A 27,678-nucleotide genomic window follows, 5' to 3' on the forward strand; every position below is an offset into this window, starting at 1 on the left:
TCCTCCTCATCATCCATTTTCCTTGTCTATATCCCAAGGAACTATTTCCCTTTCCACAGTCCAAGATCCAGAGGTTCAGGGCAGTGCTGAGGCTGCTCACGGTAGCTTTACTAGGCTTATTTCTGAGGCCGGCTGAGTCTCCGGAGTTTCTTGAGTTCCTTGAGGAGTTCAGAGATAAAGGACTGAGGGAGAAACAGGGTTGAGATCAACACGTGGGGTCACTCCTACCCATCAAACTGCCCTTCCCAATCTCCCCCCGACCCTATCTCCCCAGAACCAGGGAAGAGAAGGACCCAGGTCCAAGCCTTTTCAAATATTCCTCCTCTTTATCTGCCTCCCCCTCCCTCCCTACTGAACCTCCTCTTACCCCTAGACCCATAGAACATCCCTTACCTCTGTGGGGCATGGACAGTTTTGGAGAATGGCCTGGATAGAAAAGAGCAGAGAGTGAGTCCGCACACCACAGGACTTTCCCACAAGCCCCCACTCAGCCCCCTAGCACTTCTCTCTCCCTCTGAATCAGCCTTCCCCATTCCATCCAAGGAGGCAGAGCTTGGGTTCCTGGACTACCATTAGTCTAAACCCAGCTTTCACTCTCCACCCTCTGGGCCTGGGACCGCCATCCTACCTCCAGCTGAGTCTTCTGCTCCTCTGTGGATAGTTCCATGAGCGCCTCCAGGTCAATCTCAGGCACAGAAGGGACTGGTTGGTCCTGTTTGAGAGTCACATGGGGTTCAGAGGGGCCTGGCCAGCTGATACTGGAGTGGAGGCTGTCTAGGACTGGCAGAGTGGTGGGTGTTTGTGGGGAGTGGGGTGTGACTGCTAAGGTTATGGGGTTCTTTTTGGGGAGATAAAAATGTTCTAAAATTAGGTTGTAGCGATAGCTGTGCACTAAGAAGATACTAAACCTGGGTGAATTGTATGCTATATGAATTATATCTCAGTAAAGCTGTTTTTAAAAGTTAGTCATTGAAAAAAATTTAAAACCATTTATAAAGTTAAAAATGAAAACTTCAAAATAAAATTTAAAAACTTCACCCACCCTCCCTACTCCACCCACTGCCAACACTAACCAGTGTTAAACAATTTTGGTCCTTCCATACCTTTTTAAAAATAAATAGTGCTAGGGTTCTAATTTAGCCCTGTCACCCTAAGATCCAATCTTTCCCTTTCGCTTCCTTTATTTCTAGCTCATCTTACATTCAGCATTCATTTATTTAATGCTTGATTATTAAGTGCACTATAGACACGATCCTGCCCTTGAAAAGCTAATAGTTTCCTGAGGGATACAGAAAAGTGAACTGACAATTGCAATAAATGGCAATATGCACTCTAAGAGAGAGTCTGGGAAGAAGACAGGAGAGGAAACGAACCAATCCTGGGATTCAGGAAGGCTTCCTCTAATATGAGATCTGAAGACTGAGTCAACCAGATACTTTATGCTTCTGGTCATGGTGGAGCAACAGGGACCAAATTTGTCCTCTTGACATAAATAAGTAAGCAAGACTAAATATATGGACAACATTTTCAGACATTGGATAACAGCTCATTACTAAGACCTGGAGAAATAAGAAGTAAACTCTATAATTGCCCTGGATTTCTTCCTGGAGGCAATTTCCAGACCACAGAGGAGAGAAGGGGAGCCTAAGCAGAGCATAGTAGTCTTGCTAAATTGATATGACAGAGATCAGAGTTCAGAGAGTCAAGGAGGCTGGAAGTTATGAGACAAAGTTATGGGGAGGATGGAGTTATGCAGAAAGAGACTCAGAAATCTGCATAACGGTTCCCTTGAGTCTCTGCTGAAAACTTAAATTCACATGTATAGGATAAAATTTGACAAATCAGGAAAAGATGGATACTGAGGTAAACAGTTCCCACACCTCACACAGGACTGGGAGACATTCAAGGTCCAACTAGTCAGAGTGGAGAAATCATCATTGATCCACACAAGTATTTAGTAGAGACCCAAGAAGAACCATGCTTTAGTAGGGGAGGGGGATAAATTATCCCCTTGGTTAAAGGCTACTCTAGACTGTCCTTAATGGAGTTTATTTTTTTTTAAGATTTATTTATTTTTTTTTTTATTTCTCTCCCCACCCCACCCCCCCCAGTTGTCTGCTCTCTGTTCATTTGCTGTGTGTTCTTCTGTGACCCCTTCTATCTTTATCAGAGGCACTGGGAATCTGTGTTTCTTTTTGTTGCATCATCTTGTGTCAGCTCTCCGTGTGTGCAATGCCATTCTTGGGCAGGCTACACTTTCTTTCACGCTGGGTGGCTCTCCTTACAGGGCACACTCCCTGCGTGTGGGACTCCCCTACGTAGGGGACACCCCCGCGTGACAGGGAAGTCCTTGCATGCATCAGCACTGCGCATGGGCCAGCTCCACACAGGTCAAGGGGGCCCAGGGATTGAACCGCGGACCTCCCATGTGGTAGGCAGAAGCCCTATCCATTGGGCCAAGTCCGCTTCCTTAATGGAATTTAAAAATAAACTTCAGAAGGATCAAACTGAACTACAAGTAACTTAACCACCTACTAAAACAAAACCCAACATTCTTTAAAGGAGGACAACAAAATCCAGTTACTCCACTCCATAGAGGATAAACCTAAATAGACTCATATCACACCATGTTATAATCAAAATGTCAAATACCAAAGATAAAGAAAGAAGTAATGGGAAACGGACTTTGGCCCAGTGGTTAGGGCGTCCGTCTACCATATGGGAGGTCTGCGGTTCAAACCCTGGGCCTCCTTGACCCGTGTGGAGCTGGCCATGCGCAGTGCTGATGCGCGCAAGGAGTGCCATGCCACGCAAGGGTGTCCCCCGCGTGGGGGAGCCCCACGCGCAAGGAGTGCGCCCTTGAGGAAAACTGCCCAGCGTGAAAAGAAAGTGCAGCCTGCCCAGGAATGGTGCCGCCCACACTTCCCGTGCCGCTGACGACAACAGAAGCGGACAAAGAAACAAGAAGCAGCAAATAGACACCAAGAACAGACAACCAGGGGAGGGGGGAAATTAAATAAATAAAATAAATCTTTAAAAAAAAAAAAGAAAGAAAGAAGTAACAAGTCACATAGAAGAGAGCCTCAATAAGATTAAATGCTGATTTCTCTTTGGAAACCATGGAAGCAAAGGGGCAATGGGAAGACATATTTAAAGCACTGAAAGCAAAAAAAAAAAAAAAAGCCAACCAAGGATTCTATACCTAGCAAAATTGCCTTTCAAAAATGAGGGAGTGATTATGACATTCCCAGATAAATAAAGGTAAGAGATTTCATAACACTAAACTGACTCTACAAGAAATGCTAAAGGGAGTTCTGCAGGTTGAAAGGTATGGACACTGGACAATTGACTGAAGCCACATGAAGAAATAAAAATCTCCAGTAGAGATCATGACATAGATAAATATAAATGTCAGTGCTATTGTATTTTTTATTTGTAACACCATTTTTTAGGCAAATGCATAAAATTTAATGATAAATCAATGGTTCTGGACTCATAATGCATGAATATGTAATTTGTGACAAGAACTACAAAAGGTGAGGAGACAGAGGTGTATAGGAACAAAGTTTATGCGTAAACTTAAATTGGAATCAAAGAAAATGAGATTATTATGATTTAGGATGTTATATTTAAGACCCATGGTAATTGCAAATAAATTATCAGAGAATATGCAAACTCATAGAGACAGAAAGTAGAGTACAGGTTACCAGGGGACAGGAGTAATGGGGTGTTAATGCAAAATTAGTGTGGGGTTTTAAGAGAAAATTGTAGTAATGGATAGAAATGAGTGTGTTGCAACACTGTGAATGTGACTAATCCCTCTGAATGGTTTGCTTGGGATGGGTTGGGATGGGACAATCTAAGTTGTATATATGTTTCTATAATTTAAAGAAGAGAGAAAGAGAAATTAAAGATATAATGACAATGAAATGCAATACATGATACTGGATGGGATCTAAGAATGGAGAAAAGGCTAAAAAGGACATTATAGGGACATATGAAAAAAAATAGGATATAGAATATAACCTTTATATCAGTTTTAAGTTTCTTGAACTTGATAACTGCACTTAAGGCGATTACATAAGTGAATATCCTGATTTGAAGGACATCTACATGGAAGTATTATGTGTTCAAGGAGTAAAATGTGTTCAACCTGCTCTCAAGTGTTCATAAAATGATAGATAGATAAGGACAGAGAACAATACGGCAAAGGTGGCAAAATGTTAAAATTGGTGGGTCTGGGTATCTGGGGGGTAGGATAGTATGCAGGATGGCTTATAAGCTTGAAATTATTTCAAAATAAGCCTGAAATTATTTTAAAATAAAAAAGTATTTTAAAAATCCAGTTACTCAGCAATGTAGATACACAATGCTCAAATACCCAATAAAAAATCACTAGCCAGGAAACGGATGTGGCTCAACCAACTGGGCTCCTGTCTACCATATAGGAGGTCCAGGGTTTGATGCCAAGGGCCTCCTGGTGAGGGCAAGCTGGCCCACGCGGAATGCCAGCCCATGTGGCAATGTGGCCTGTGCAGGAGAGCTGCCCTGCATGGGAATGCTGCGTTGAGTGGGAAAAGCCGCTCCGCGCAGGAGTGCCAGCTGACATGGAGAGCTGGCGCAGCAAGATGATGTAATGAGACACAGAGGAGAGAAAATAAGAAGACACAGCAGAACAGGGAGTTGAGGTGGTGCAAGAGAGTAATCACCTCTCTCCCAATCTAGAAGGTTCCAGGATTGGTTCCCAGAGCTGCCTAATGAGAATACAAGCAGACACAGAAGAACACACTGTGAATGGACACAGAGAGCAGGGAACAGGGGGGGAAATAAATAAAGAAAATCTTAAAAAAAACAAATCACTAGCCATGCCAAGAAGCAGGAAGATATGACCCATATCTAGGAGAAAAATCAGTCAATAGAAGCAGACCTAGAAATGACAGAGATGATGGAATTAGCAACAAAACATGACCATAAGGAAAGAAATGGAAGATGTAGCTTTTTACCCCCCAGAGTGCTCCCAGGCCTGCAGGTCTGTGCTGAGCCGCAGACGCTCTTCTCTGATCTGCGGGATGGGATTTGTTAAAGTTGTCAAGAATAAGGCCTATTTCAAGAGATACCAAGTGAAATTTAGAAGACGAAGAGAGGGTAAAACTGATTATATGCTTGGAAACGCTTGGTAATCCAGGATAAAAATAAGTACAACACACCCAAATATAGGATGATAGTTCATGTAACCAACAGAGATATCATTTGTCAGATCACTTATGCCCATATAGAAGGGGATATGATAGTCTGTGCAGCTTATACTCACAAACTCCTGAAGTTTGGTGTGAAGGTTGGCCTGACAAATTATGCTGCAGAATATTGTACTGGCCTGCTGCTGGCCTGTAGGCTTCTCAACAGGTTTGGCATGGACAAGATCTATGAAGGCCAAGTGGAAGTAACTGGAGATGAATATAATGTGGAAAGTATTGATGGTCAACCTGGTGCCCTCACCTGCTATTTGGATGCAGGACTTGCCAGAACTACCACTGGAAATAAAGTTTTGGGGGCTTTGAAGGGAGCTGTGGATGGAGGCTTATCCATTCCTCACAGTACCAAACGATTCCCCGATTATGATTCAAGAAAGCAAGAAATTCAATGCAGAAGTACATCGGAAGCATATCATGGGTCAGAACGTTGCGGATTATATGCATTACCTGATGGAGGAAGATGAAGATGGTTACAAGAAACAGTTCTCTCAATGTATAAAGAACAGCATAACGCCAGACATGATGGAGGAGCTGTACAAGAAAGCCCATGCTGCTATATGAGAGAATCCAGTCTATGAGAAAAAGCCTAAGAAAGAAGTTAAAAAGAGGTGGAATTGTCCCAAAATAGCTCTTGCCCAAAAGAAAGATCGGGTAGCTCAGAAGAAGGTACGTTTCCTCAGAGCTCAGGAGTGGGCTGCTGAGAGCTAAACCAAACTGCAATTTTCTATGAAGATTTTTCATCAAAGATAATAAACTTATCAACTTGCAAAAAAAAAAAAAAAAGGAAGATGTAAGAAAGAACAAAATGAGGCATCTAGAGATGAAAAATACAGTATTTGAAATGAAAAAAATTACTGGATGAAATTAGAAGCAAAAGAAAAGACCAGTTGAACTTGAAGACATTACAAAATAAACTAGCCAAAACGAAGCACAGAGAAGAAAGAAACTGGAAAAAAGAATAGAACAGAGCCTTGGTGACCTGTGGGATGCTATCAAGTGGTCTAGCATATATGTAATTAGAAGGTGGGGGGGGGGGCTTAGGGCAGAAAAATCAAGATAAATTCTAATGATTAGAATCCTGTGTCTAAAAAAAGAGTGTCAGTACTGCTCCCCAAACCATATTTACATCATTCATATTAAATATAAGGTATATACGCTACTAAGAGTAAGACTGCTACTGCAATTTGGAGTTGAGAATATGGGTTAATATTCTAAAAGTTCTTTCCCTCATGAATTTTTTTACTTAGGAAAACATAATTTGAGATAGTAGTTCTCAGAAAATTAGCATCTATCAAACAACCTCTTCTGAGGTGAGCACGTGTGTTAAAATTGTGACTCTATGTTACATTTGGTGGTTTCCTGCCAGATGCTGCCGAATTTGACTCCCTTTCTCACCTCTACTCTATACCGAAGCCCCATACTCCTGATCTCTCACCATGGGGGCCAAAAATGGAGTAAAGCTCAGAGATTAACTAACAAATATTTGCTTCACAAATTAATTCACAATACTTTTGTAACTTTATTTTGAAATATTTTCAAACTTACAAGACAAAAAGAAAAGCAAACTCCATACAGATGACACCACCACACCCTTATCCTCACCCCCAGATACTCAGATCCACTCATTTTAACACTGTGCCACATTTGCTGTATCATTCTATTTACTATCATCTATCTATCTATCTATCCGTCCATCCATTTTCTTAACACTTGAGTATAGGTTGTATACATCATACTCCTTAAACACTTGAACCCAGGACCTTGTACATGGGAAGCAGGTGCTCAATCACTGAGCAACACCCATTCCCATCCTTTATCACTTAATACCACTATGTACATTTTCTTTTGTTGTTGTTTTTTTTCTTTTAAAGATTTTTTATTTCTCTCCCCTTCCCTGCTCCCCATCCCCAGTTGTCTGCTCTCTGTGTCCATTTGCTGTGTGTTCTTCTGTGTCTGCTTGTATTCTTGTCAGCGGCAGCAGGAAACTGTGTCTCCTTTTGTTGCGTCATCTTGCTGCATCAGCTCTCCGTGTGTGCAGTGCCACTCCTGGGCAGCCTGCAATTTTTGCATGGGGTGGCTCTCCTTAAGGGGTGCACTCCTTGCGCATGGGGCTTCCCCATGCAGGGAACACCCCTGCGTGGCACAGCACTCCTTGTGCACATCAGCACTGCGCAAGGGCCAGCCACCACACAGGTCAGGAGGCCCTGGGTTTGAACCCTGGAACTCCCATGTGGTAGGCGGATGCTCTATCCATTGAGCCAAATCTGCTTCCCACCATGTACATTTTCTGAGAACAAGGATATTCATTCACATAACCACCTTAAGTGCAGTTATTAAGTTCAAGAAATTTAACATTGATATAAAGCTTACAGTCTATATTCCAATTTTTTTCATATGTCCCTTAGAGCCTTTTCTCCTCCCTTGTTAGACCCCATCCAGCATTATGTATCACATTTAATTGTCATTGTCTCTTGTGTTGCTCATTCTTTTCTTTTTCTAATTGTGGGAACATATATACAACATAAACTTAGGCAATTTTTTTTTTAAGTTGAAAGTTTAGTAGATTGTTTCTTAAAAGCATTTTCAAGACATCACTACACAATCGTCTGCATCAAAATGCCAGCTGCCACAAGGAAAAGACAGTGTCATGGAAGCTACAGAAATTGAATGTCTCAAGACTTTGCGGCGATTAAGAATGTTCCCTGCTGCTGTGTACCTTAGATTCAGCCTCAAGGCAGTCACTGGTGACCACTCAATAAAGTGGTGGGAAAAGAAGCCAGATTTCAGTGGTTTGAGTGGCGATGGGAAGGCAAAAGTAAGTAGAGGCTGTGAGTGTGGACAAATCTATTAAGGAGTCTGGCTGCAAAGGGCACAAGAAATAGGAGTGATAACTAAAGGTGGAGGGCATGTTGTTGAGGTAGGGTCTCCTTAAAATAGAAGAGACTCATGGGTGTTTAAGTCCCTGCTTAGACACCAAATCCAAACTCTACCTCTGGACAACAGGAGATCCAGGTCTATTTGTCATCCCCAGACTCAGTTTATCTGAAGATCCCAAACAAGGGTGCACACCTAGGGCACAGGAAGATTCCCTTCAGTAAAGGAAAGCTGGGTCCCCTTAAACTAAACTAAACATTCCCAGTGGTGCTAGCCAAGATGGGCATGTGAGGTAGAACCTGGTGGTTAGGGAGGGGCTTTGTGTGGAGCTAGAATTGGACTTGGGTCAGGCTTGAGACTGTTCTCCTGACCGCTGGGGCCTCCCCAGTCACTCAGCTGCTTCCTGCCACAAAGAGTAGGGATTGGAGAGGAACTGCCACCTAGCACCTTTGGACAATTGCCATGGCAATTTTATTCTGGTCATTGCCTGGGAGCAGTCCTCCCACATGTCCTGTTTTCTAGTGTTATGGGCTCATTACTGTACAGCTTTCCCCTCTGCTTGCTCTTGCACAACAACGTACTTTGGCAACTGCCATTGTCTCAAGCATGGAAGTATGTACCCTGAGCTGTTTTAAACATGAGACTCTCCATTTAAGTCACAAGAATTTGAAATTGAAACTGACGCAGTGTAGAGAGAGGGAGGGTGCTGGAAGTAGTCAAGGGCTGTGGGTGCATGGCAAACTCAGAGTAGACACAAGCAAAGAAAGCTTTTCTCTCTTGTCCCCAGCCCCAGGGCATCTCCCCACCTTCTAGGAATGGGCTCAGGTTACTACAGACACATGACCCAGTGAGTTTCATAGATCAGATTGGGCCACATCCATCACTGGTCACTACCCCTGGCCACAGAGTCACTGACACACCCCTTACCCACAAGAATCATAGGCCCTTGCTGCCCTAAAAACAGAAAAACCTGCAGACCACACCTTTACCTGAGTCAAGAAGGAGAAACAAGGTCCATGTATCCATGTGTGGTCAGCCAGGAGGATGCCAGGTATTTCAACTCAGTGCAAAAGTTCTCAGCCTGACCTCACCTTAAAATTAATTGTTGAGCTTGTAAAAAAAGACCAGTGCCCGGGCTCCACCCAAGAGGATTTAGATTCTGTTGGGGTAGATCCAGGGTATCCATATCATTTGAGATGTTTCAGGTAAGGAGAACCACTGGCCACACAAATCAGTGCTCAGGGGCTGCAGCCCAGAGCCCCAGTGTCAGTTTCTGTACCCAGGGCCTAGTGACCGTGGGCAATTACTCAAGTCTCCAAGCCTCCATTTCCTCAGTTATAAACCGGTGCCTGCCTAATGGAGTTGTGTTGTAGACTGATGAAATAATGCACAAGGGCTTGGCACTGAGCCTCCCACATAGTTAAGTGCTCAAAATGTTATTCCTGTTGTTGAAGTAGTGGTTGTTACCAGTCCTGGAGTCAGACTGGGAGGTATCTAAGTGAGAAAGTGCCTCTTCCTGGGACAAGGGGCAAAGACCAGGGATTTGGGGAGGGAAAGAGTCTTCCAGAGCCAGGGTCAAGGCCAGTCAGGTCATGGTATTAGGGCTCTTCTGTGGTTACTCAAACCCTCTAATCAAGCACTGGCCATTGTGAGAGGATGGAAACAACACGGTAGCCACTAGCCATATGGGGCTATTCCACACTTGAAACGTGGCTAGTGTGACTGAAGGGCTGAAATTTACATTTTTATTTTATATTAATTGATTTAAATTTCAATTAATTTTATGTAATTAATTTAAATTTCCAGCTACACAGCTGGTAGTTACAGTTCTGGACAGGATAGCTCCAGACAGGTATGTGTTTTAAAGACAGGAGTAAATAAAGACATAAAGAAAAATAGCCTGGGAAACGGACTTTGGCCCAGTGGTTAGGGCGTCCGTCTACCACATGGGAGGTCCCCGGTTCAAGCCCCGGGCCTCCTTGAACCGTGTGGAGCTGGCCCATGCGCAGTGCTGATGCGCGCAGGGAGTGCCCTGCCACACAGGGGTGTCCCCCTCCCCCACGCGCAAGGAGTGCACCCATAAGGAGAGCCGCCCAGCGCGAAGGAGGGGGCAGCCTGCCGAGGAATGGCGCCGCCCACACTACCCGTGCGCTGACGACAGCAGAAGCGGACAAAGAAACAAGACGCAGCAAGGAGACACAGAGAACAGACAACCGGGGGAGGGGAGGGGAATTAAATAAATAAAAAATAAATCTTTAAAAAAAAAAAAAGAAAAAGAAAAATAGCCTGACCTCTTATACTTTTCAAACATTTTCCCTTCTGCTATCTCATCTGAGCCTCAGAAAGTCCTACAAGGGAAAGAGGAGATCAACCACCATACCAGGGAATCAAGAGTGCCTATAACTGCAAGCAGAAGAATTGCATCCATCATCCATGTGGAACCTAAGCCCCATCTTGATCTAGAGGTGGAGTGGACATCACCATACCAGGGTCCACAGAATGGAGGAATCAATTATGAACGAGAGTGGACTTACTGATATTCTACTATAAACTATTGTGACTGTTGTAGCGTTGAGGTGGAGAAAATGGCCACAGTAGTTGCTGAGGGCAAGGAGAGGGAAGAAGAGATGTGATGTGGGGGCTTTTTTGGGACTTTGAGTTGTCCTAAATGATATTGCGGGATCAGATGCTGGACATTATTTATCCTGCCATAACCCACTGAATGTCCTGGGGGAGAGTGGGAACTCCAGGGTAAACTATTATCCATGTGGTGCAGCAGTGCTTCAAAATGTGTTCACCGAGTGCGAGGAGTGTGCCACAATGATGCGGGAGGTTGTTGGGGTGGGAGGAGTAGGGTGTGGGGGTAGGGGGTATAGGGGAATCTTATGTTTATAAATGTCACATTTTTTGTGATGTATATATCTTCAAAAAAATACAATTTACAAAAATGATCGGGGTGGAGGGGTGGGGAGTGAGTTATACGTTTTTTAATGTAATATTCTATGTGATCTATTAACTTTAATTTTAAAAAGTGTTAAAAAAAAAAGGGGGGGAGATAGGAGAGGCATTGATAGCACCTTTTTATAGATTAGGAAACTAAGTCTCAGGGATGTTAAAAAACCTGCACCAAAAAAATAAAAATTAAAAATTAAATAAAAAATAAAATAAAAATTTTAAAATAAATAATAATAATAATAAAGACCTGCACCAGATCATACAGAAAGTTAGAGGCAGAGCTAAGATCAGAGGGAGGCAGATTTCTGGACTCTTCCTTCCAGCTGTTCGGAAAAGCTTTACTTCCATAGGAGCATATCACGCCAAGCCCTCCAGTTTCCCTGCGGGTCTCAGTGCACGTCAGGCCCAGGCCCCTCGTCTCCACCACCCTCCACTTGCTACCTACCTGAAAGAGCTGATGAACCTGTGCATCCATCCACTGCTCCACATCCAGCCAGTGCTGGAGCTGCCCCCGGTCATACTTCACGGTCAGCCGACTGGGTCTCCGGGACCTGGGCACTTTGGAGGGATCGAGGTGGGACTTTGACTCTGAGTCTGTGGACGATGTCCTCCGGGACCTCCCAGAAGCCCACTTGATCTTCTTACTTGAGTTCTCCCTGTCTGGGGTGGGAGGCGTGCAGGAAGCGGGGTCTGAAGACAGCATGGAAGGGTTAGCCTGGGCAAGGAGCTGGGAAGAACTGCCAGTAAAGGCAAAGGTGCAGAGGGAAGTGAGAGGGAACAGAGGGAGAGGCCAGCAGGGAAGAAAGGAAGGAGGGAGGGAGGGAGGGGCAAGACATCCTGGGAGGGGCAAGGGTTAAAGATCAGTAGGCCTTTGTCAATTGCTGGGAATGCCAGTCACCTGGCTCCTTGCTACCAGTAAGTGGCACTCCAGAGCTGTGCCCGCCTCCCTTTCTGCAGCAGCTGGGGCCCAAAGTGATATAAGCTGCGGGTGAGCAAAGGTCAAGAGCATGCCATGCCATGCAGTGGGAGGAGGAAGGGGCCCTTGGGTCCTGAGGGGTGCTAGGCCCCCTGGGTGCTTTGTGGCCAGCTCTGGCACAGGACCTGAGTCACACTCACTTGAGATCCACTCTTGGCCCCAAGAAGTTGTGGTCAGGGGATCCTGCAGGAGCAGGTTTCCTGGCTGGCAGGTGTCCTGTGGAGAGTGTGGCTGTGCTAGGCACAGTCTCAGGCTGGAGGATGGCCTTGGAGGGTGGTTATCTGTGGCCCTCAAGGCGCCTGTGCTTCCTGTGCCTGGGTGTGTCTGAATCTGCCATTAGAGCATGTGAGGGGCGAGGATTACCTCCTCTGCCTGCCCTCTGTGCTTGTAAAGGCCATTCGTCAAGCCATGTTTCCAGTGTCCATTCCCCAGAGGCAACTACTCAGGAAGCCATGTTTGTACCATGTGATCCTCCTGATTTAGGTCCTTCCTGCCACAGAAAAAACCTACAGACCACACCTTTACCAAGGTGTCAAGGACAAATACTTCTAGACATATTAGTATTCTGAAGGAAGAGTATTTTTGTTTAGTTCTTTGTGACAAAATCCCTAAACTTTTTTTCTAAGTTACAGAATAGAAGAACACCGTAATTTTAAAAACTGACTAGTTCAGAAGGACAAACGAATCAAAAATGAAGTATTTCTCCTCTCTCCAGCCCCATGCCCCAGAGGCAACACCAATAACAGATTCTGTTTATAGTTCTCCTGTGATCACCATTATACCTTTACCTAATATCTTTCTCAATTTGTCAATTTCAGGTAGTATTGCATCTTCCCAAGTTGAAGGATGAGAAAATAACTCACACATGTGCCCTTTATCTTGCACATTCCAATTTTTGTTTACATAATTCATTTTAGGTCTTGTACTGGTTCCTTCATGATGTTAAATTTCTACTTCCAAGGTACTGACTTCAGCCATCATACACTGACTCCTAAAAGAGAGCTTTTAAAAAAGGTCAGTGGATGAATTGTTTATGATGGAATTTTAGGCCCTAAGTTAATAGGATGGGAGAAGTGTTTGAGGGCTGGAAGGCAGGATGGTAGACTGGAAAATCCCAAGTTTTGGTGAAGGCTGACAAATTCAGCGTTGCCTTTCGTTAATTTTGTAACTTTGGGCGAGTTTCATGACCTCTTTGAATCTGTTTTCTCATCTGCAAAATGGTATTGCTGGGAGGATAAAATGAGGTGATGTTTGTAAACACTCAGCATGGTGTCCAGAGTCTCTTCTCAGCAGACATCCATTCCCTTCCTCTCATACCCTTCCAAGCTCCCTGCCTTCCTGGTGAGGCTCTGGCCCCCAGAGGCTGGCCCTGGGCCTCGTCCACAGTGGTTGTATCCTGGCCCTCTCCGGAGCATTGCTGGAAGTTCAGGAAAGGGTGGAAAGGAGCAGGGATAGGAAGGCAGCCTGTACACTTTGTTTCCTTGATACTCTTTGACCAGCAGGCTTTATTATGATAGTTCCCTCCCTCTTCTGTTTCTTATCTTCTGAAGGGTTTGAGGACCACAAGAGTCACTGAGAATGACATCACCAACTTGGTGGCATAAGATATCCCCAGGAAGCGTCTTCTCTTACTACGTCCTGCACAACTTAGAAAGTGCAGAGGCAGAATGGCCCAGGCCCCTCCTACCTCAGATGCAGACCACAGAGGCACTCACAGCAGCCTATCCAGGCATAGGGACCTAAGTACGCAGAGACCCAGAGTGGAACACAAGCAGTTGAGGGAGGCCACATACCAAAGTGCCACCAGGGGGAGAAAAAAAGAGAGACTGCAGCAGACCTGTTGGCACGAGGCGCGCACACTCAATCCAGTCTGTTTGCTGGACCTCCTAAATGCAAAATGGCCCCACCTGGCTCCCTGGGGCAGGATACCCTCCCTGGGGCAGGATTCCCTAACAAGGAAGAAGCCAGAAGAGAAAAGCCTCATGGAAAAAAAGGGGGTGGGGGGGGATGTGATGGTAACTGAACTGCATGAGACAGGACAGGTCCCAGCACTGAAAAGTGTGAAGAAAAGGGACACTGAGGGAGGGAGAGAATTTAAACAAATCATAGGAGCTGGGTAGAAAATTATGAACAAAAACAAACAGAATGGATCAAGATTCCCAGAGAAGGAAAGAGGAAGGGCAGCTGTCTCCTGGAGGAGAAACAATTGCACAAAAAGTGCAATCTTAAAAATTTTACCTTATATCCAAGGAATAAATGAAATGAAGAGCTGAAAAAATCTGAGCAGTTAAACATGTGTTACTCTACAAGTACCAAATAAGTTGTCTCCCTAGACAAGAGGGAAAAACTGACCTTCAGAATTAACTCATTGAAATAATCAGAAGCCTAGATATCAGCTAAAAATTATAAGCCATACTAAAAAGCAGGAAGATATGACTCAGTCAAGGGGGCAAAACTTCAGAGGAGACAAAACATTTGAAAAGACTAATAAAAATTTTCAAATAGATCTCCTAAATCAATTCAAGGAGATGAAGGGAAATATGGATATAGAGTTAAAGGATATGAAGAAGACAATGTGAGCATAAAGAAGAATTTGAAAGTTTAAGAAGACATATAACAGAAATTATAGGGATGAAAGGCACAATAATGGAGATAAAAAATACACTAAGGAAGTGGATTTGGCTCAACTGTAGGTGTCTGCCTACCACATGGGAAGTACAGGGTTCAAACCCAGGGCCTCCTAACCTGTGTGATGAGCTGGCCCAGGCGCAGTGCTGATACGCACAAGAAGTGCTGTGCCACGCAGCGGTGTCCCCTGCATAGGGGAGACCCAAGCGCAAGGAGTGCGCCCCGTAAGGAGAGCCACCCAGTGCGACAAAAACGCAGCCTGCCCAGGAGTGGCGCCGCACACATGGAGAGCTGACATAGCAAGATGATGCAACAAGAAGAGACACAGATTCCCAGTGCTGCTGACAAGAATGCAAGTGGACACAGAAGAACACACAGCAAATGGACAAGAGAGCAGACAACTTGGGGAGTGGGGAGACATTTTTTAAAAAGTTTAAAAGAAAATACACCAAGGGAAGTGGATGTGGCTCAAGCAGTTGGGCACCCACTTACCAAGAGATGTCCCATGTTCAGTTCTTGGTATCTCCTAAAGAAAATGAGCAAAACAGTGAGCTGCGGGGAATGGATGTGGTTCAACCACTTGAGTGCATCCTTCCTACATGGGAGGTCCCAGTTTTGGTCCCTGGTGCCTACTAAAAAGAAGATGAGCAGACACAGACAGCACACAGCAAACAGACACAGAGAGCAGACATTGAGTGCAAACAATGGGGGGGATAAAGAAAAAAAAATCTTAAAAATACACTAAAGGCATATAGCAGACCAAAGAAAGAATCAATGAACTAGAAGACAGGACAATAGAAACCATAGAGTCAGAAAAATAGAAAAAAGAATAGAAAAAAATTGAGCAGTGTCTCAGGGATTTGAGTGACAGCATGAAGCACACAAACATACATTTCATTTTATTGCTGTCGCAGAGGCAGAAGAGAAGGGGGAAATGGCAGAAAGAATATTTAAGGAAATAATGGCTGAAATTTTCCATTTTTATGGAAGTCTTATGAAAGTCTTATGAAAGATATAAATATACATGCCCAATAAGTGCAATATAGTCCAAACAGAATAAATCCTAATAGACCTACTCTGAAACACCACATACTAATAAGAACGTCAAATGTCAAAGATAATGAGACAATTCTGAAAGCAGCAAGAAGAAGGCAATTGTCACATACAGGGGATCCTCAATAAGACTGTGTGCCAACTTCTCATCAGAAACCATGGAGGTGAGAAGGCAGTAGTATGGTATATTTAAGGTAATGTTAGCCAAAAATTCTTTATCCAGCAAAACTGTCCTTCAAAATGAGGGAGAGTTTAAAATATTCACAGATAAATAGAAATTGAGAGAGCTCATTAACCAAAGACCAGCCCTACAAGAATTACTAAAGGGTGTTCTACAGGTTGAAAGGAAGAGTCTGGAAAAGAGTGGCTTAGAGTAGTGTGAAAAAATGAAGAGCTTCAGTAAGGAAAACTAAAAAGGTAAATGCAAAACCCAATAGTATTATATCCTCAATATACAACTCTACCCTGTAATTCCTACAAGTCAGAATATAATTGAACAGGAAAAAGGCATATTTCTTCTTAATGGACACACAAAATATAAAGAGGTAATGTGGGGGAAGCAGTTGTGGCTCAAGCAATTGGGCTCCCATCTACCATATAGGAAGTCCAGGGTTCGATGCTCAGGGCCTCCTGGTGAGGGCAAGCTGGCCCATGTGGCAAGCTGGCCTATGTGGAGTGCTGGCATGCACAGAGTACTGCCCCACACAGGAGTGCTGGCCCATGCGAAGAGCTGGTGCAGCAAGATGATGCAACAAAAGAAACACAGAGGAGAAGAATAAAAGATGCAGCAGATCAGGGAGCAGGTGGCGCAATAGAATGATTGCTTCTCTCCCACTCCAGAAGGTCCCAGGATCAGTTCCTGGAGCCACCTAATGGGAATATAAGCAGACACAGAAGAACACACAGCAAATGAACACAAAGAGCAGACAATGGAGGGAGGGGGGAGAAATAAATATATAAAATCTTTTTAAAAAAGAGGTAATGTGGGACAAAAACAACATAAAGAGGGGAAATGGAGGGATATGGGACCAGAGAACGTGTATGCTATTGAAGCTAAGTTGGTATCTTTTCAAATCAATAGGTTATAGATTTAGGTAGTGTAATATAAACCCCTAGGTAACAACAAAGAAAGTATTAAACAAATATACAGAAACAGAAATGAGAAAGGGATCAGAAATAGCACAAAAGATCAACTATACAGAAAAGGAAGTTGCAATAAAGGAAAAGAGACAAATATATATATGGCATATAAAAACCAAAGGATGGGAAATGGATGTGGCTCAAGCAGTTGGGCACCTGCCTATCACACGGGAGGTCCCAGTGCGTCCTAAAGAAAATAAGCTGACACCACACCTGCCACAATGAGCTAAATGCTATACCACAGCAATGAGAAAGATGCCACACCTGCTGCAACCAACAGATGCCTAAACGAGTAGATGCCACAAGCCAGCAGATGCTGCAGCACATGGGGAGCAGATGTGGCTCAGACCATTGGTACTCACCTCCCATGTGGAAGGGCCTGGGTTTGATTCCTGGTGCTTCCTGGAGAAGGTGAGCAAAACCTTCCAAAGAGCATCTGGGGGAGGCAGGGGGAATAAATAAATAAAAATAAATAAATGAATCTTTTTAAAAACTTATGGGATGCAGCAAAGGCAGTGCTGAGAAGGAAATTTATAACCCCAAATGCTTACATTTAAAAAGAAGAAAGAACTAAAATCAAAGACATAACTGCACACCTGGAGAAACTAAAAAGAACAGCAAAATAAATGCAAAGCAAGCAGAAGGAAAGAAATAACAAAGATAGAGCAGAAATAAATGAAACTAGGAATTTAAAAAAAATTATAGAAAGTATTAACAAAATCAAAAGTTGGTTCTTTGAAAAGATCAATAAAATTGGCAAACCCTTAGCTAGACTGACAAAGAAAAAAGGAGGGAAGATGCAAATAAATAAAGTCAGAAATGAGAGGGGGGTGATTACTACCCCACAGAAATAAAAAGGATCATAAGAGGATTCTATCAACAACTGTATGGCAACAACAAATTAGACAATCTAGATGATATGGACAAATTCCTAGAAACAAATGAACAACCTACACTGACTCCAGCAAAACAGAAGATTTCAACAGACCAGTTACAAGTAAAGAGATTGAATCAGTCATCAATAACTTCCCAACAAAGAAAAGCCTGGGACGAGATGGCTTCACAGGTGAATTCTACCAAATGTTCCAAAAAGAATTAATACCAATCTGTTCAAATGCTTGCAAATAACTGAATAAGAGGAATGCTACCTAACTCATTTTATGAAGCCAACATCACCCTAATATCTTGTAAAGATATTCCAAGAAAATTACAGACCAATTTCTCTTCTGAATATAGATGCAAAAACCCTCACATTTCCTGACTTTAAAACTTATTGCAAAGCTAAAGTGGTCAAATCAGTATGGACTGGCACAAGGATAGATATATAGACAAATGGAATTGAATTGAGAATTCAGAAATAGACCCTCACATCTATGGCCAATTGTTTTGACAAGAGGCCAAGTCCACACAATTGGGAAAGAACAATCTTTTCAACAAATGGTGCTGGGAAAACTGGATATTCATATACAAATAATGAAAGAGGACCCCTATCTCACACCATATACAAAAATTAACTCAAAATGGGTGAAAGTATGGCCAAGGTCAACACCCTGATCAGGCCTGATGGAGGGAAGAAGACATATGTTTGACTGGCTCCTGACTATGATGCTTTGGATGTGGCCAACAAAATTGGGATCATCTAAATTGAGTCCAGCTGACTAATTTTAAGTTTTGTGACCACAAAAAATTTAAAAAAAAATAAAAAAAACCCAAAATGGATCAAAGACCTAAATATAAGAATAAGGATTATAAAACTCCTAGAAGAAAATGTACAGCAGCATCTTCAGGATCTTATGTTAGGCAATAGTTTCTTAGACTTTACACCCAAAGCACAAGCAACAAAAGAAAAATTTATGCATGTTTATTTTGTAAGTTCACAACTTTTACTATAAACTTATTGTTTATATATATGTTCATGTAAGAATGATATACTTCAATAAGATATATTTTAAAAAAAGAAAAAACAGATAAACAGGCCCTTATCAAAATTAGAAAACTTTTGTACATCAAAGGACTTCATCATGAAAGTAAAAGGGCAACCTACTCAATGGGAGAAAATATTTGGAAACCACATATTTGATAAGGGTTTAATATCCAGAATATATAAAGAAATCCTACAACTCAACAATAAACAGGGAAGTGGATTTGGCTCAAATGATAGGGCATCTGCCTACCACATGTAGGTCCAGGGTTCAAACCCAGGGCCTCCTGACCCATGTGGTGAACTGGCCCATGCATAGTGCTGATGCACACAAGGAATGCCCTGCCACGCAGGGGTGTCCCCTGTGTAGGGGAGCCCCACGCACAAGGAGTGTGCCCCATAAGGAGAGCCGCCCCGCACGAAAAATGTGCAGCCTGCCCAGGAATGGCACCGCACACACAGAAAGGTGATGCAGCAAGATGACGCAACAAAAAGAGACATAGATTCCCGGTGCCACTGACAAGAATACAAGCAGACACAGAAGAACACACAGCAAATGGACACAGAGAGCAGACAACTGGGGGGGAGGGGAGAGAAATAAATAAATAATAAAATCTTTAACAAACAAAAAAAACAATAAACAGACTAACAACCCAATTAAAAACTGGGCAAAAGATTTGAATAGATATTTCTCCAGAGAATATATAAATGGCTAAAAAACAAACAAACAAATAAAAGCTCAACATCATTAGTTATTAGGGAAATGCAAATCAAAACCACACTGAGGGGAAGTGGATGTGGCTTAAGTGATAGGGCTTTCTCCTACCATATGGGAGGACCTGGGTTCGATCCCTGGGGCCTCCTGGTAAAAAAGAAGAGAGTGCATGCCCGTGTGGTGAGCCAGTGCCCATGCAAGTGAGTGATGCAGCAAGATGATGATGCAACAAAAGAGAGACGAAGGGGAGAGTCAAGGTGAAGCGCAACAGAAATCAGGAATGGTGGTGGTTTAGCTAACAGGGAACCTCCCTCCACTTCAGAGGTCCCCAGGATCAAATCTCAATGAACCCTAGAGGAGAAAAAATGAGAATAGAAAACAAAGAGAAATAGATACAGAAGATCACATAGCAAATGGACAGCAAAAATAGCAGGGTGGGGGAAGGGGGAAAATAAATAAATAAATCTTAAAAAAAATAACAACACACTGAGATACCATTTCACACCCACTAGAATGGTTACTTTTTTTTTAGAAGGTACCCAGACCTTTTACATGGGAAGCAGGTGCTCAACCATTCAGCTACACCCATTCTCAGTCTACTATTTTAAAAACAAAATTACACATTAGAAAAGATGTGGAGAAATAGGAGCACATATTCATGGAATGATGTAAAATAGTGCAGCTGCTGTGGGAGATAGTTTGGTGATTCCTCAGAAAGCTAAGTATAGAATTGCCATATAGAACTGGTAATCCCTCTACTAGATATATACACAAAAGAATTGAGAGCAGGGACTCGATCAGATAAATGCACACCCATGTTGTTCATAATGGCATTATGCACAAATGTCAAAAGATGGAAGCAACCCAAATGTCCATCAACAGAGGAACAGATAAACAAAATGTAGTATATACATACAATGGAATATTCTACAGCATTAAAAAGGAATGAGGGAAGCGGACTTGGCCCAGTGGTTAGGGAATCTGTCTACCACATGGGAGGTCTGCAGTTCAAACCCCGGGCCTCCTTGACCCGTGTGGAGCTGGCCCATGCACAGTTCTGATGAGCGCAAGGAGTACCCTGCCACGCAGGGGGTCCCCATGTAGGGGAGCCCCACGCGCAAGGAGTGCGCCCCGTAAGGAGAGCCGCCCAGTGTGAAAAAAAGTGCAGTCTGCCCAGGAATGGCCCCGCACACACAGAGAACTGACACAACAAGATGTCGCAACAAAAAGAAACAAAGATTCCCAGTCGGCTGTAAAGAATAGAAGCAGACACAGCAGAACACACAGCGAATGGACACAGAGAGCAGACATGGCGGGGGGAGGGAAGGGAGAGAAATAAAAATAAATAAATAAATCTTAAAAAAAAAAAGGAATGAAGTTCTGGCTCATACGACAACATGGGTGAACCTTGAAGACAGTATTCTGAGTGAAATAGTCACACATAAAAGGACAAGCATTGGGAAGCAGGTGTGGTTCGAGCCTTTGGGCATCTGCCTACCACATGGGAGGTCCTGGGTTTGGTTCCAGGTGCTTCCTAAAGAAAACCAGCAATACTGAGCTGACACAAGGGGCTGGCGCAACAAACTGATGCAAGATGATGATACAACAAGAAGACAAAGCAACAAGATGACAACACAAGAAGATGACGATGCAACAAGGAAACACAATGAAAGACAAAAAGCAGGGAGCAGAGGTGGCTCAAATGATTGGGTGTCTCCTTCCCACATGGGAGATCCTAAGTTTGGTTCCTGGTGCCTCCTGAAAGAAAAAAAAGAAGATGAGCAGACAGCAAGCTCAAAACAAGGGGGTAGGGGGACGAATACAAACATTGTGTGATCTCATTGATATAAAGCAATTAGAATAAGCAAAATCAGAGAGCCAGCATCTAGAATATAGGTTACCAGGAGCTGGGCTGCACATTGTCAATAATTAGGTATATATGAGGAAAAAATATATACCTTATTATAACCTATGAGCTACAGTTAATAGTACAGTCATAATATCTGTCTTCAATTGTAATAAAAGTACCATACTAGTATGAAGTGTTAAAATGGAGGGGGGGACATATATGGGAAAGCTGTATTTTCTACATGATTTTTCTCTAAACCTTCAACTTCTTTAATAAATAAATAAATAAATACTCTATGGAAATTACTGGAATGCCTTCGGTGCCCAGCACTTACACTATCCCCAGTCTAGGGTAGTCTCTTCACAGGCCCACAGCCACTCATGACATGAAAAGGAGGCCCAGGCCACTCAAGACAGAACTGAAGGAAACACCACCCATCAGGTTCTGAGCCACTGGCTCATGAAGCTTGTTCTTTTTCTCAATCACACAACTTAGGAAAGCTTGAAGAAGGCATTTAAATGGTTTTCCAAAGCATCCACTGTCCAATACATCTTCTTTAACAAGACTGACCATATTACGTATTTCAAGAGTCTGGTTTCTAACAAAGCTTGGTGGTAGTGGTTACATTTGCTTTCTCCTGGACTTACTTTAACTCTCCAAGTATCTCTGCTCTTTTGACAAACTCAATCTTGTCAAATATCATTATTATTTTTTATTCTAGAATAGCATGAACAGAGTTGAACCAATCAGAAATTCTGAAATCTTCAAAAGAGACTTTAGAACTGTCTTTTGCTCTGTTTTACTGCCTCAAATCTTCATGAATACCATTCCTTCCTACTTTCACAAAAATTATATTTAAATAAACTGTCATGACTATCTTTTTTGGAAAAAAAAAAAGAGTCACTGGGCAACAAAAATTTTATGAGTTCCTCTAGTAGGCCAAGTATTATGCTTAGGACTTGGGATTTGTGATCCAAAAGAGTCACAGTCCCTGCCTTCATGGAACTTACAATCTAGTATGAAAAGAAAAAATATTAACCAACTAATCAAATAAATAAATGTAAGACTGCAACTGCGTTTAGTGATCTGAAGAAAAGGTAGGAGGCGCCAGAATAATGTCTAGTGAGGGTGTGACCTAAGGCGTGATGAGCAGCAACATTTGAACTGAATTGAACGAGTAGGAGTTAACTAGCAAGGGTGGGCATTCACAAGTGAAGGAAATGCTAGATTTCAGTTAGAGATCAGAGAAAAGAACGATAATAAGTTGATATTTCTCAATTCAAGCTCACGGACCCCCTGAAATCTTTCTACAGACCCCTTGGGGTCCGTGGACCCATTAGTAATTCCTGCACTAGAGGAAGGACACTAAGAGAGAGAGATCCAGGCATAGTTTTTTTGTAATGTAATTTAGGAAGTGACATCCTATGACTTATCCTGAATTCTATTCATTAGAAGCAAGTCACTAAGTACTGCCACACTCAAGTGGAGGGGATTACTCAAGGGTAACCATCAAAACTAGAAAGAAGAAAATGTTAGCCCATATTCCCACCATTCAAAAATCATCACTTTCGGGAAACGGACTTTGGCCCAGTGGTTAGGGCGTCCGTCTACCATATGGGAGGTCCGCGGTTCAAACCCCGGGCCTCCTTGACCCGTGTGGAACTGGCCATGTGCAGTGCTGATGCACGCAAGGAGTGCAGTGCCACGCAAGGGTGTCCCCCGCGTGGGGGAGCCCCACGCGCAAGGAGTGCGCCCGTGAGGAAAAGCCGCCCAGCGTGAAATGAAAGAGCAGCCTGCCCAGGAATGGCGCCGCCCACACTTCCCGTGCCGCTGACGACAACAGAAGCGGACAAAGAAACAAGACGCAGCAAATAGACACCAAGAACAGACAACCAGGGGAGGGGGGGAAATTAAATAAATAAATGAATCTTTAAAAAAAAAAAAAAAAAAAAAAATCATCACTTTCAGCGCTTTGATGGATTACCTTATGTGTAGGGCTTCTTTTTATGTATGTGTAGGGTTTCTTTTTATATATAAGAAACAGCATAAGGTAATGAGAAAAGTGTGGGTTTTTGATGTCTGAGAAACTTGGGGTGAAATCCTGGCTGTCACTTTTTTTCAGGTAATATTTCTTGAACATATGTGGTGTAAAATGCTTTCTTTGTATTAATGCATTTAATCCTCCTAACAACCCTAGGAAGCCCCACTTCATATACAAGGAGACTAAGGCATAGAGAGTATAAGTAACTTACCTAAGGTCACCCAGATTGTAAATGGCAGATGCAAGATTTGAACCCAGTAAGCTAACTTGGAAGCTCAACCCCTGTACAAGTTTGTCTGGATCCACTCTTCACCCCATGACCCTAATGGAGTGACTGAAACTCTCTGTAACATGGAAACAATTCTGAGAGCTGTTGTGAGCATTGGCAATCTTACATGTTAAGTGCTTGGCAGGCACTTAACACACAAGCAAATAGATGCAGATGGTGGTTGTTTACCACTTGAAAATGAGTTTTTGTTTCAGGCACCTTGAATCTGAGATGAAGGTGGAACTTCCAGATGAAGTCAGGATTCCAAGGGCAGTAACGGTCAGTGCTTAGGCACTGAAGCAATGCAGTTGGCCTGCCTGGGCTCCAAAGCCTGCTCTGCCACTTAGGTACCGTATAACCCAGGTTAGTTCACCTGCCTGAGCCATTAGCTCATCTGTAAAATGGGGATACAAATAGTACTTGCTCCATTGGTTTGTTTGGGTATGAAATGGAGTAGAAATGTTTTGGGACATTGTCACTGCTTGAGAAACGTGGGTTTTTTTTTTGTAATGGAGACACATGAAAAAACAAAACACCCATAAGATAATACTCTCTTGTGTTCAGAACTTTATATATATAATCTATAGGAGGTGGGAGTGGGGCAAGCAGGAATCAGTCACTTTACCTAATCCCTGTAACTGCACAATCATTTGCTTCATTCCCAGCATACCGTCATTGCCCTGGTTCCACCACTGAGCCTGGGAGTGTGGGAAAGCCCCCACAAGCCAGAGAAAAGGAGATAGACTCCAGAGTCCCATCCTCAGCTGGGCAGCTGGAGGATGCTGCAGTAAGGAAAATGATCAAAATGTTGGCTACAGGTCCTACCAGGTGAGAATTCAGAACAATCCTACTGGGTGGGGAGGTTATCAGCCGGCATGAAGAGATGTGGGGTATCTTCTTCGGGAGAGCATTAATAGAACCAATCTTGTCCTGTAGAAAACTGGTCTTTAAGAGGAGTTTCCATTCAGAAAGATGATGAGTGTGGCTTCAAGGATTCCACGGTTCTGTGAAGGGAGTTAAGTTTGGTGAACTAGAACCTTTGGTAAGTTAGAAGCTTCCAAGAACGATGGATATGGCTGTTTCACTGGAGAGAGAGAAAAAAAAAACGTGTTCAGCTCTTGATCTGGAGCACCTCCTTTATGGGAGAGAGAAAGGGTAGCAGATTAATGAGCTCAGCTCCTATAACAGAGACTCAGCTCCCACGGAGACCCAAACGTAATAGTGAGTAGAGTACAAGGGGAAGAGCCTCAAGCAAAGCGAACCACTGTTGGTCAAGCTGGGACGCCTTCGGGTCTCCCTCTCTCAGGGCACGGGCGGTGACGCTGGAGCACACACCCGCGATTCCAGTTACCAACACTGCGGTCAGCACCCAAAAGCCCCTCCCCTTCTGGGTTCTCCTGCAACACGAAATGAAGAGGATTTCCCGAAGGCTAGTGACGGACGCCGAGGACATTTGCATCGGGCTTTTCCTCATTTCTCCTCCCCCATCCCTTTCACAAGCGCCTCAGGCCAGAGGCAGGGGCGGCCGTCCCGGACCCGAGCGGGAGGCCGGAGGCTGCAGCCCCCGGGCGCCGCCCCTCGCGAGCCCGACTTGGCTGGAGCGCCCCGGCAGGGTCCGCGCCCCCGGGGGTTCCGGGCGCATTCTGGGGCGCGGGGCTGGACCGGGTGGAGGTGGTGTAGAGCAGCCCCGAGCAGAGCGCCCTCGCGCCTCGGAGCCCCTCGGGGTACCAGGCTGGAGCGCCGCGCGGCGGGGGAGGCCCGGCCGGAAGCCCCGCGGGGCCGCGGGAGGCTGCGCCCCCGGAGTGGGCGGGGCCGACGGCGCAGGGGTTAATGTCCCGCCCCGCCCTGACCACGCTGACTCAGTTTCACCAGAAACTGGAGACGAGGCGGCGGCTCCCCAGCGCAGCGGACACCGGGGCGGGAGCGCCGGCCGGAGCCGCGCAGGCAGCCGGGACCGGAACCCCGGCCGGCCCGGCCCCACCCCGCTCACCTGCGCAGGTAACCCGGGCCCGGGCCCGCGAGGCGCAGAGGGCCCGGAGCATGTTTGGCTCTTTGTTCTGCGCTGCTGAGTGTGTCTGGGTACGTGAGCTCCTGGCGTTCAGTCTGTCCAGCCGTCGCGCGGCCGGGTCACGGGAGTGTGCGGGGCGGACCGAGCCCGCGCGCCCCTCTTCACTCCCGGGCGCTCCCCGGTCCTCCCCCTCACTTCCTCCCGGCCGGCCCGCCTTCCCCGAAGATCCCGGGGTGACCAGGTGTGCCTCCTCCGCTGTCCCCTCCCCTCTCTCAGGTCGCCGGCCCCCTCGGATCCCAGAGGCCCGTACTGTGAGGGTGACCCTCGGGGGAGGAGGGCGACGGCCCCACGGAGGACGATGGCCCAGGCCCGCGCCCTGCCCGCCGCCGCGCTGTGGCTCCTGTGCGCGCTCGGCTTCACGGTCACCGAGGCCGGGCCGCCGCCCGCGCCCACCGGGCTGCCCGCGGGAGCCGCCTGCCTGGACCAGTTTACCGCCGGGGTGCCTGCCTTTGTGCTCGACACCGAGGCCTCGGTCAGCAACGGGGCCGCCTTCCTGGGCTCCCCCACCGTGCGCCGCGGCTGGGACTGCGTCCGCGCCTGCTGCACCACCCAGGGCTGCAACCTGGCGCTGGTGGAGCTGCAGCCCGACGCCGGGGAGGACGCGGTCGCTGCCTGCTTCCTCCTCAACTGCCTCTATGAGCATAATTTCGTGTGCAAGTTCGCGCCCAGGGAGGGCTTCATCAACTACCTCACGCGGGAGGTTTACCGCTCCTACCGGGAGCTGCGGGCCCAGAGCTTTGGAGGTGAGGAGAGGGCCGGGATGGATGGATCTGGGGAGATTAGAAAAAGACGCTGGCGATGGAGTCCTGGGGGAGGCGAGCATCAGCAAGGAGTTAGTGAGGAGAGTCCAGTGCTACCCAGCTCCTTTGAAGTAGGCAGTATAAGCTGTGCACAAAGAGAAGGGGACCTGAGTGGGAGGGGCCAAGCTCCGGGGCTCTTGAATTCAGGATGTTCAGAGCAGGCCCTCAACTGTGGGTGTGTGTGCAAGGGAGAGAGGAGGTCAGGGCCGCGGTCCCTGACTTCTGGCCCTGAGAGACTGAGTCACAGAGTGAGCTGTCTGGCTGCAGCCTGTGATTGGAAGGGTGCCCTGCACCAAGCACTGTCCCAGGCCGCATGGGGCCCTGTCAAGTGAGCCAGGTGGTAGTCTCCTCTCCTGGCTGGGCCGCTTCCCTCTGGGGACCGTTGGACCCTTTGGGGATATAGGAAAGCCCGCCAGACCCTAGTGACTAAAGAGCAAGCCCAGTCTGTGGGCAAGACTTCTCTCCATGGCTGGTGCTGAGGGGTACAGATCGCTGGAAGGGGGGGTTGCCCCAAACCCAGACGGGGAGCTCTGAAGCCTAGAGCCTCTGGGGTAGGGGTGAGGAGGGTGCTGGGTGAGTCATCCCATTGGTCTGGATACCTGGTAGGAGAGGGATGTCAGCTGTCCCAGAAGGGGTGTGTGTGTGCCCGCGTGTATACCCCGCTCACTTCTGGAATGAGCCAGACAGAGCTCTCTGCTTAGGATCTAGTAGACTGTCGGTCCAGCTTGTTTACTTCTAGGAGTAACAGTAAAGTGGGGCCAGAACCCCTCCAGAGCTGTTCTGGCCAGGCGGGGCTCCAGGGCAGGGATGGGTCACACCTGTTGATCTATTGGCACTTTACAGTTTCTTGAGTGCTGTCCTACACATTCTCTCACTGAGGCCTCAGAACAGACAGCTTCTGAAAGGGTGCTATTAATAGTCATCCCACTTTCTTTTTTTCTTTTTTTTTAAAGATTTATTTATTTATTTATTTAATCACCCCCCCTCCCCCGGTTGTCTGTTCTCTGTGTCTATTTGCTGCGTCTTGTTTCTTTGTCCGCTTCTGTTGTCGTCAGCGGCACAGGAAGTGAGGGTGGTGCCATTCCTGGACAGGCTGCACTTTCTTTCACGCTGGGTGGCTCTCCTTATAGGGCACACT

General features: G+C 45.3%; 2 protein-coding genes and 1 pseudogene across 6 annotated transcripts in view; 2 read left to right on the forward strand and 1 right to left on the reverse strand.

Moving 5' to 3' along the window:
- PPP1R14D (protein phosphatase 1 regulatory inhibitor subunit 14D) lies at positions 1–25,905 on the reverse strand. 5 transcript variants are annotated; one of them, XM_071214112.1, is made up of 9 exons: positions 25,663–25,905; positions 24,498–24,756; positions 19,626–19,865; positions 17,241–17,314; positions 15,178–15,211; positions 11,527–11,639; positions 629–712; positions 394–426; positions 1–182 (listed from the first exon to the last, which is right to left on the reverse strand). In XM_071214112.1, exons 3-9 carry the CDS (start codon positions 19,708–19,710, stop codon positions 117–119), a joined length of 489 nt encoding a protein of 162 aa, XP_071070213.1. In that variant the 5' UTR covers positions 19,711–19,865; positions 24,498–24,756; positions 25,663–25,905; the 3' UTR covers positions 1–116. The 5 variants fall into 5 exon arrangements, with proteins under 5 accessions (XP_071070213.1, XP_071070212.1, XP_071070211.1 ...); XM_071214111.1 differs by having other exon boundaries at positions 11,527–11,741; positions 25,663–25,903; XM_071214110.1 differs by having other exon boundaries at positions 11,527–11,771; positions 25,663–25,903.
- LOC105745814 (large ribosomal subunit protein uL18-like) lies at positions 5,040–6,015 on the forward strand (annotated as a pseudogene).
- SPINT1 (serine peptidase inhibitor, Kunitz type 1) overlaps positions 25,531–27,678 on the forward strand; it is a gene marked incomplete at its 5' end in the record, with an annotated part of 13,024 nt that continues 10,876 nt past the window's right edge. The window contains 2 exons of the mRNA XM_023587809.2: positions 25,531–25,670; positions 25,957–26,483. Of these exons, the coding sequence (XP_023443577.2) occupies positions 25,531–25,670; positions 25,957–26,483 (667 nt within the window). The remainder of the gene's footprint in view (positions 25,671–25,956; positions 26,484–27,678) is intronic.

Source organism: Dasypus novemcinctus, chromosome 3 (assembly GCF_030445035.2).
Source record: "Dasypus novemcinctus isolate mDasNov1 chromosome 3, mDasNov1.1.hap2, whole genome shotgun sequence".
Classification (NCBI taxonomy): domain Eukaryota; kingdom Metazoa; phylum Chordata; class Mammalia; order Cingulata; family Dasypodidae; genus Dasypus; species Dasypus novemcinctus.

Excerpts from the sequence above, each read along its gene's own strand:
- PPP1R14D (XM_071214110.1), bottom strand. The coding sequence starts at position 19,710 with ATGGGCACTGGCTCACCACACGGGCATGCACTCTCTTCTTTTTTACCA. Across the intron at positions 15,212-17,240 it reads CAGGCCCTTCCACATGGGAG|GAGATACCAAGAACTGAACA; the intron begins GTGAGTACCAAT and ends CATTTTCTTTAG. Across the intron at positions 713-11,526 it reads AGGTTCATCAGCTCTTTCAG|GACCAACCAGTCCCTTCTGT; the intron begins GTAGGTAGCAAG and ends ACTCTCAAACAG.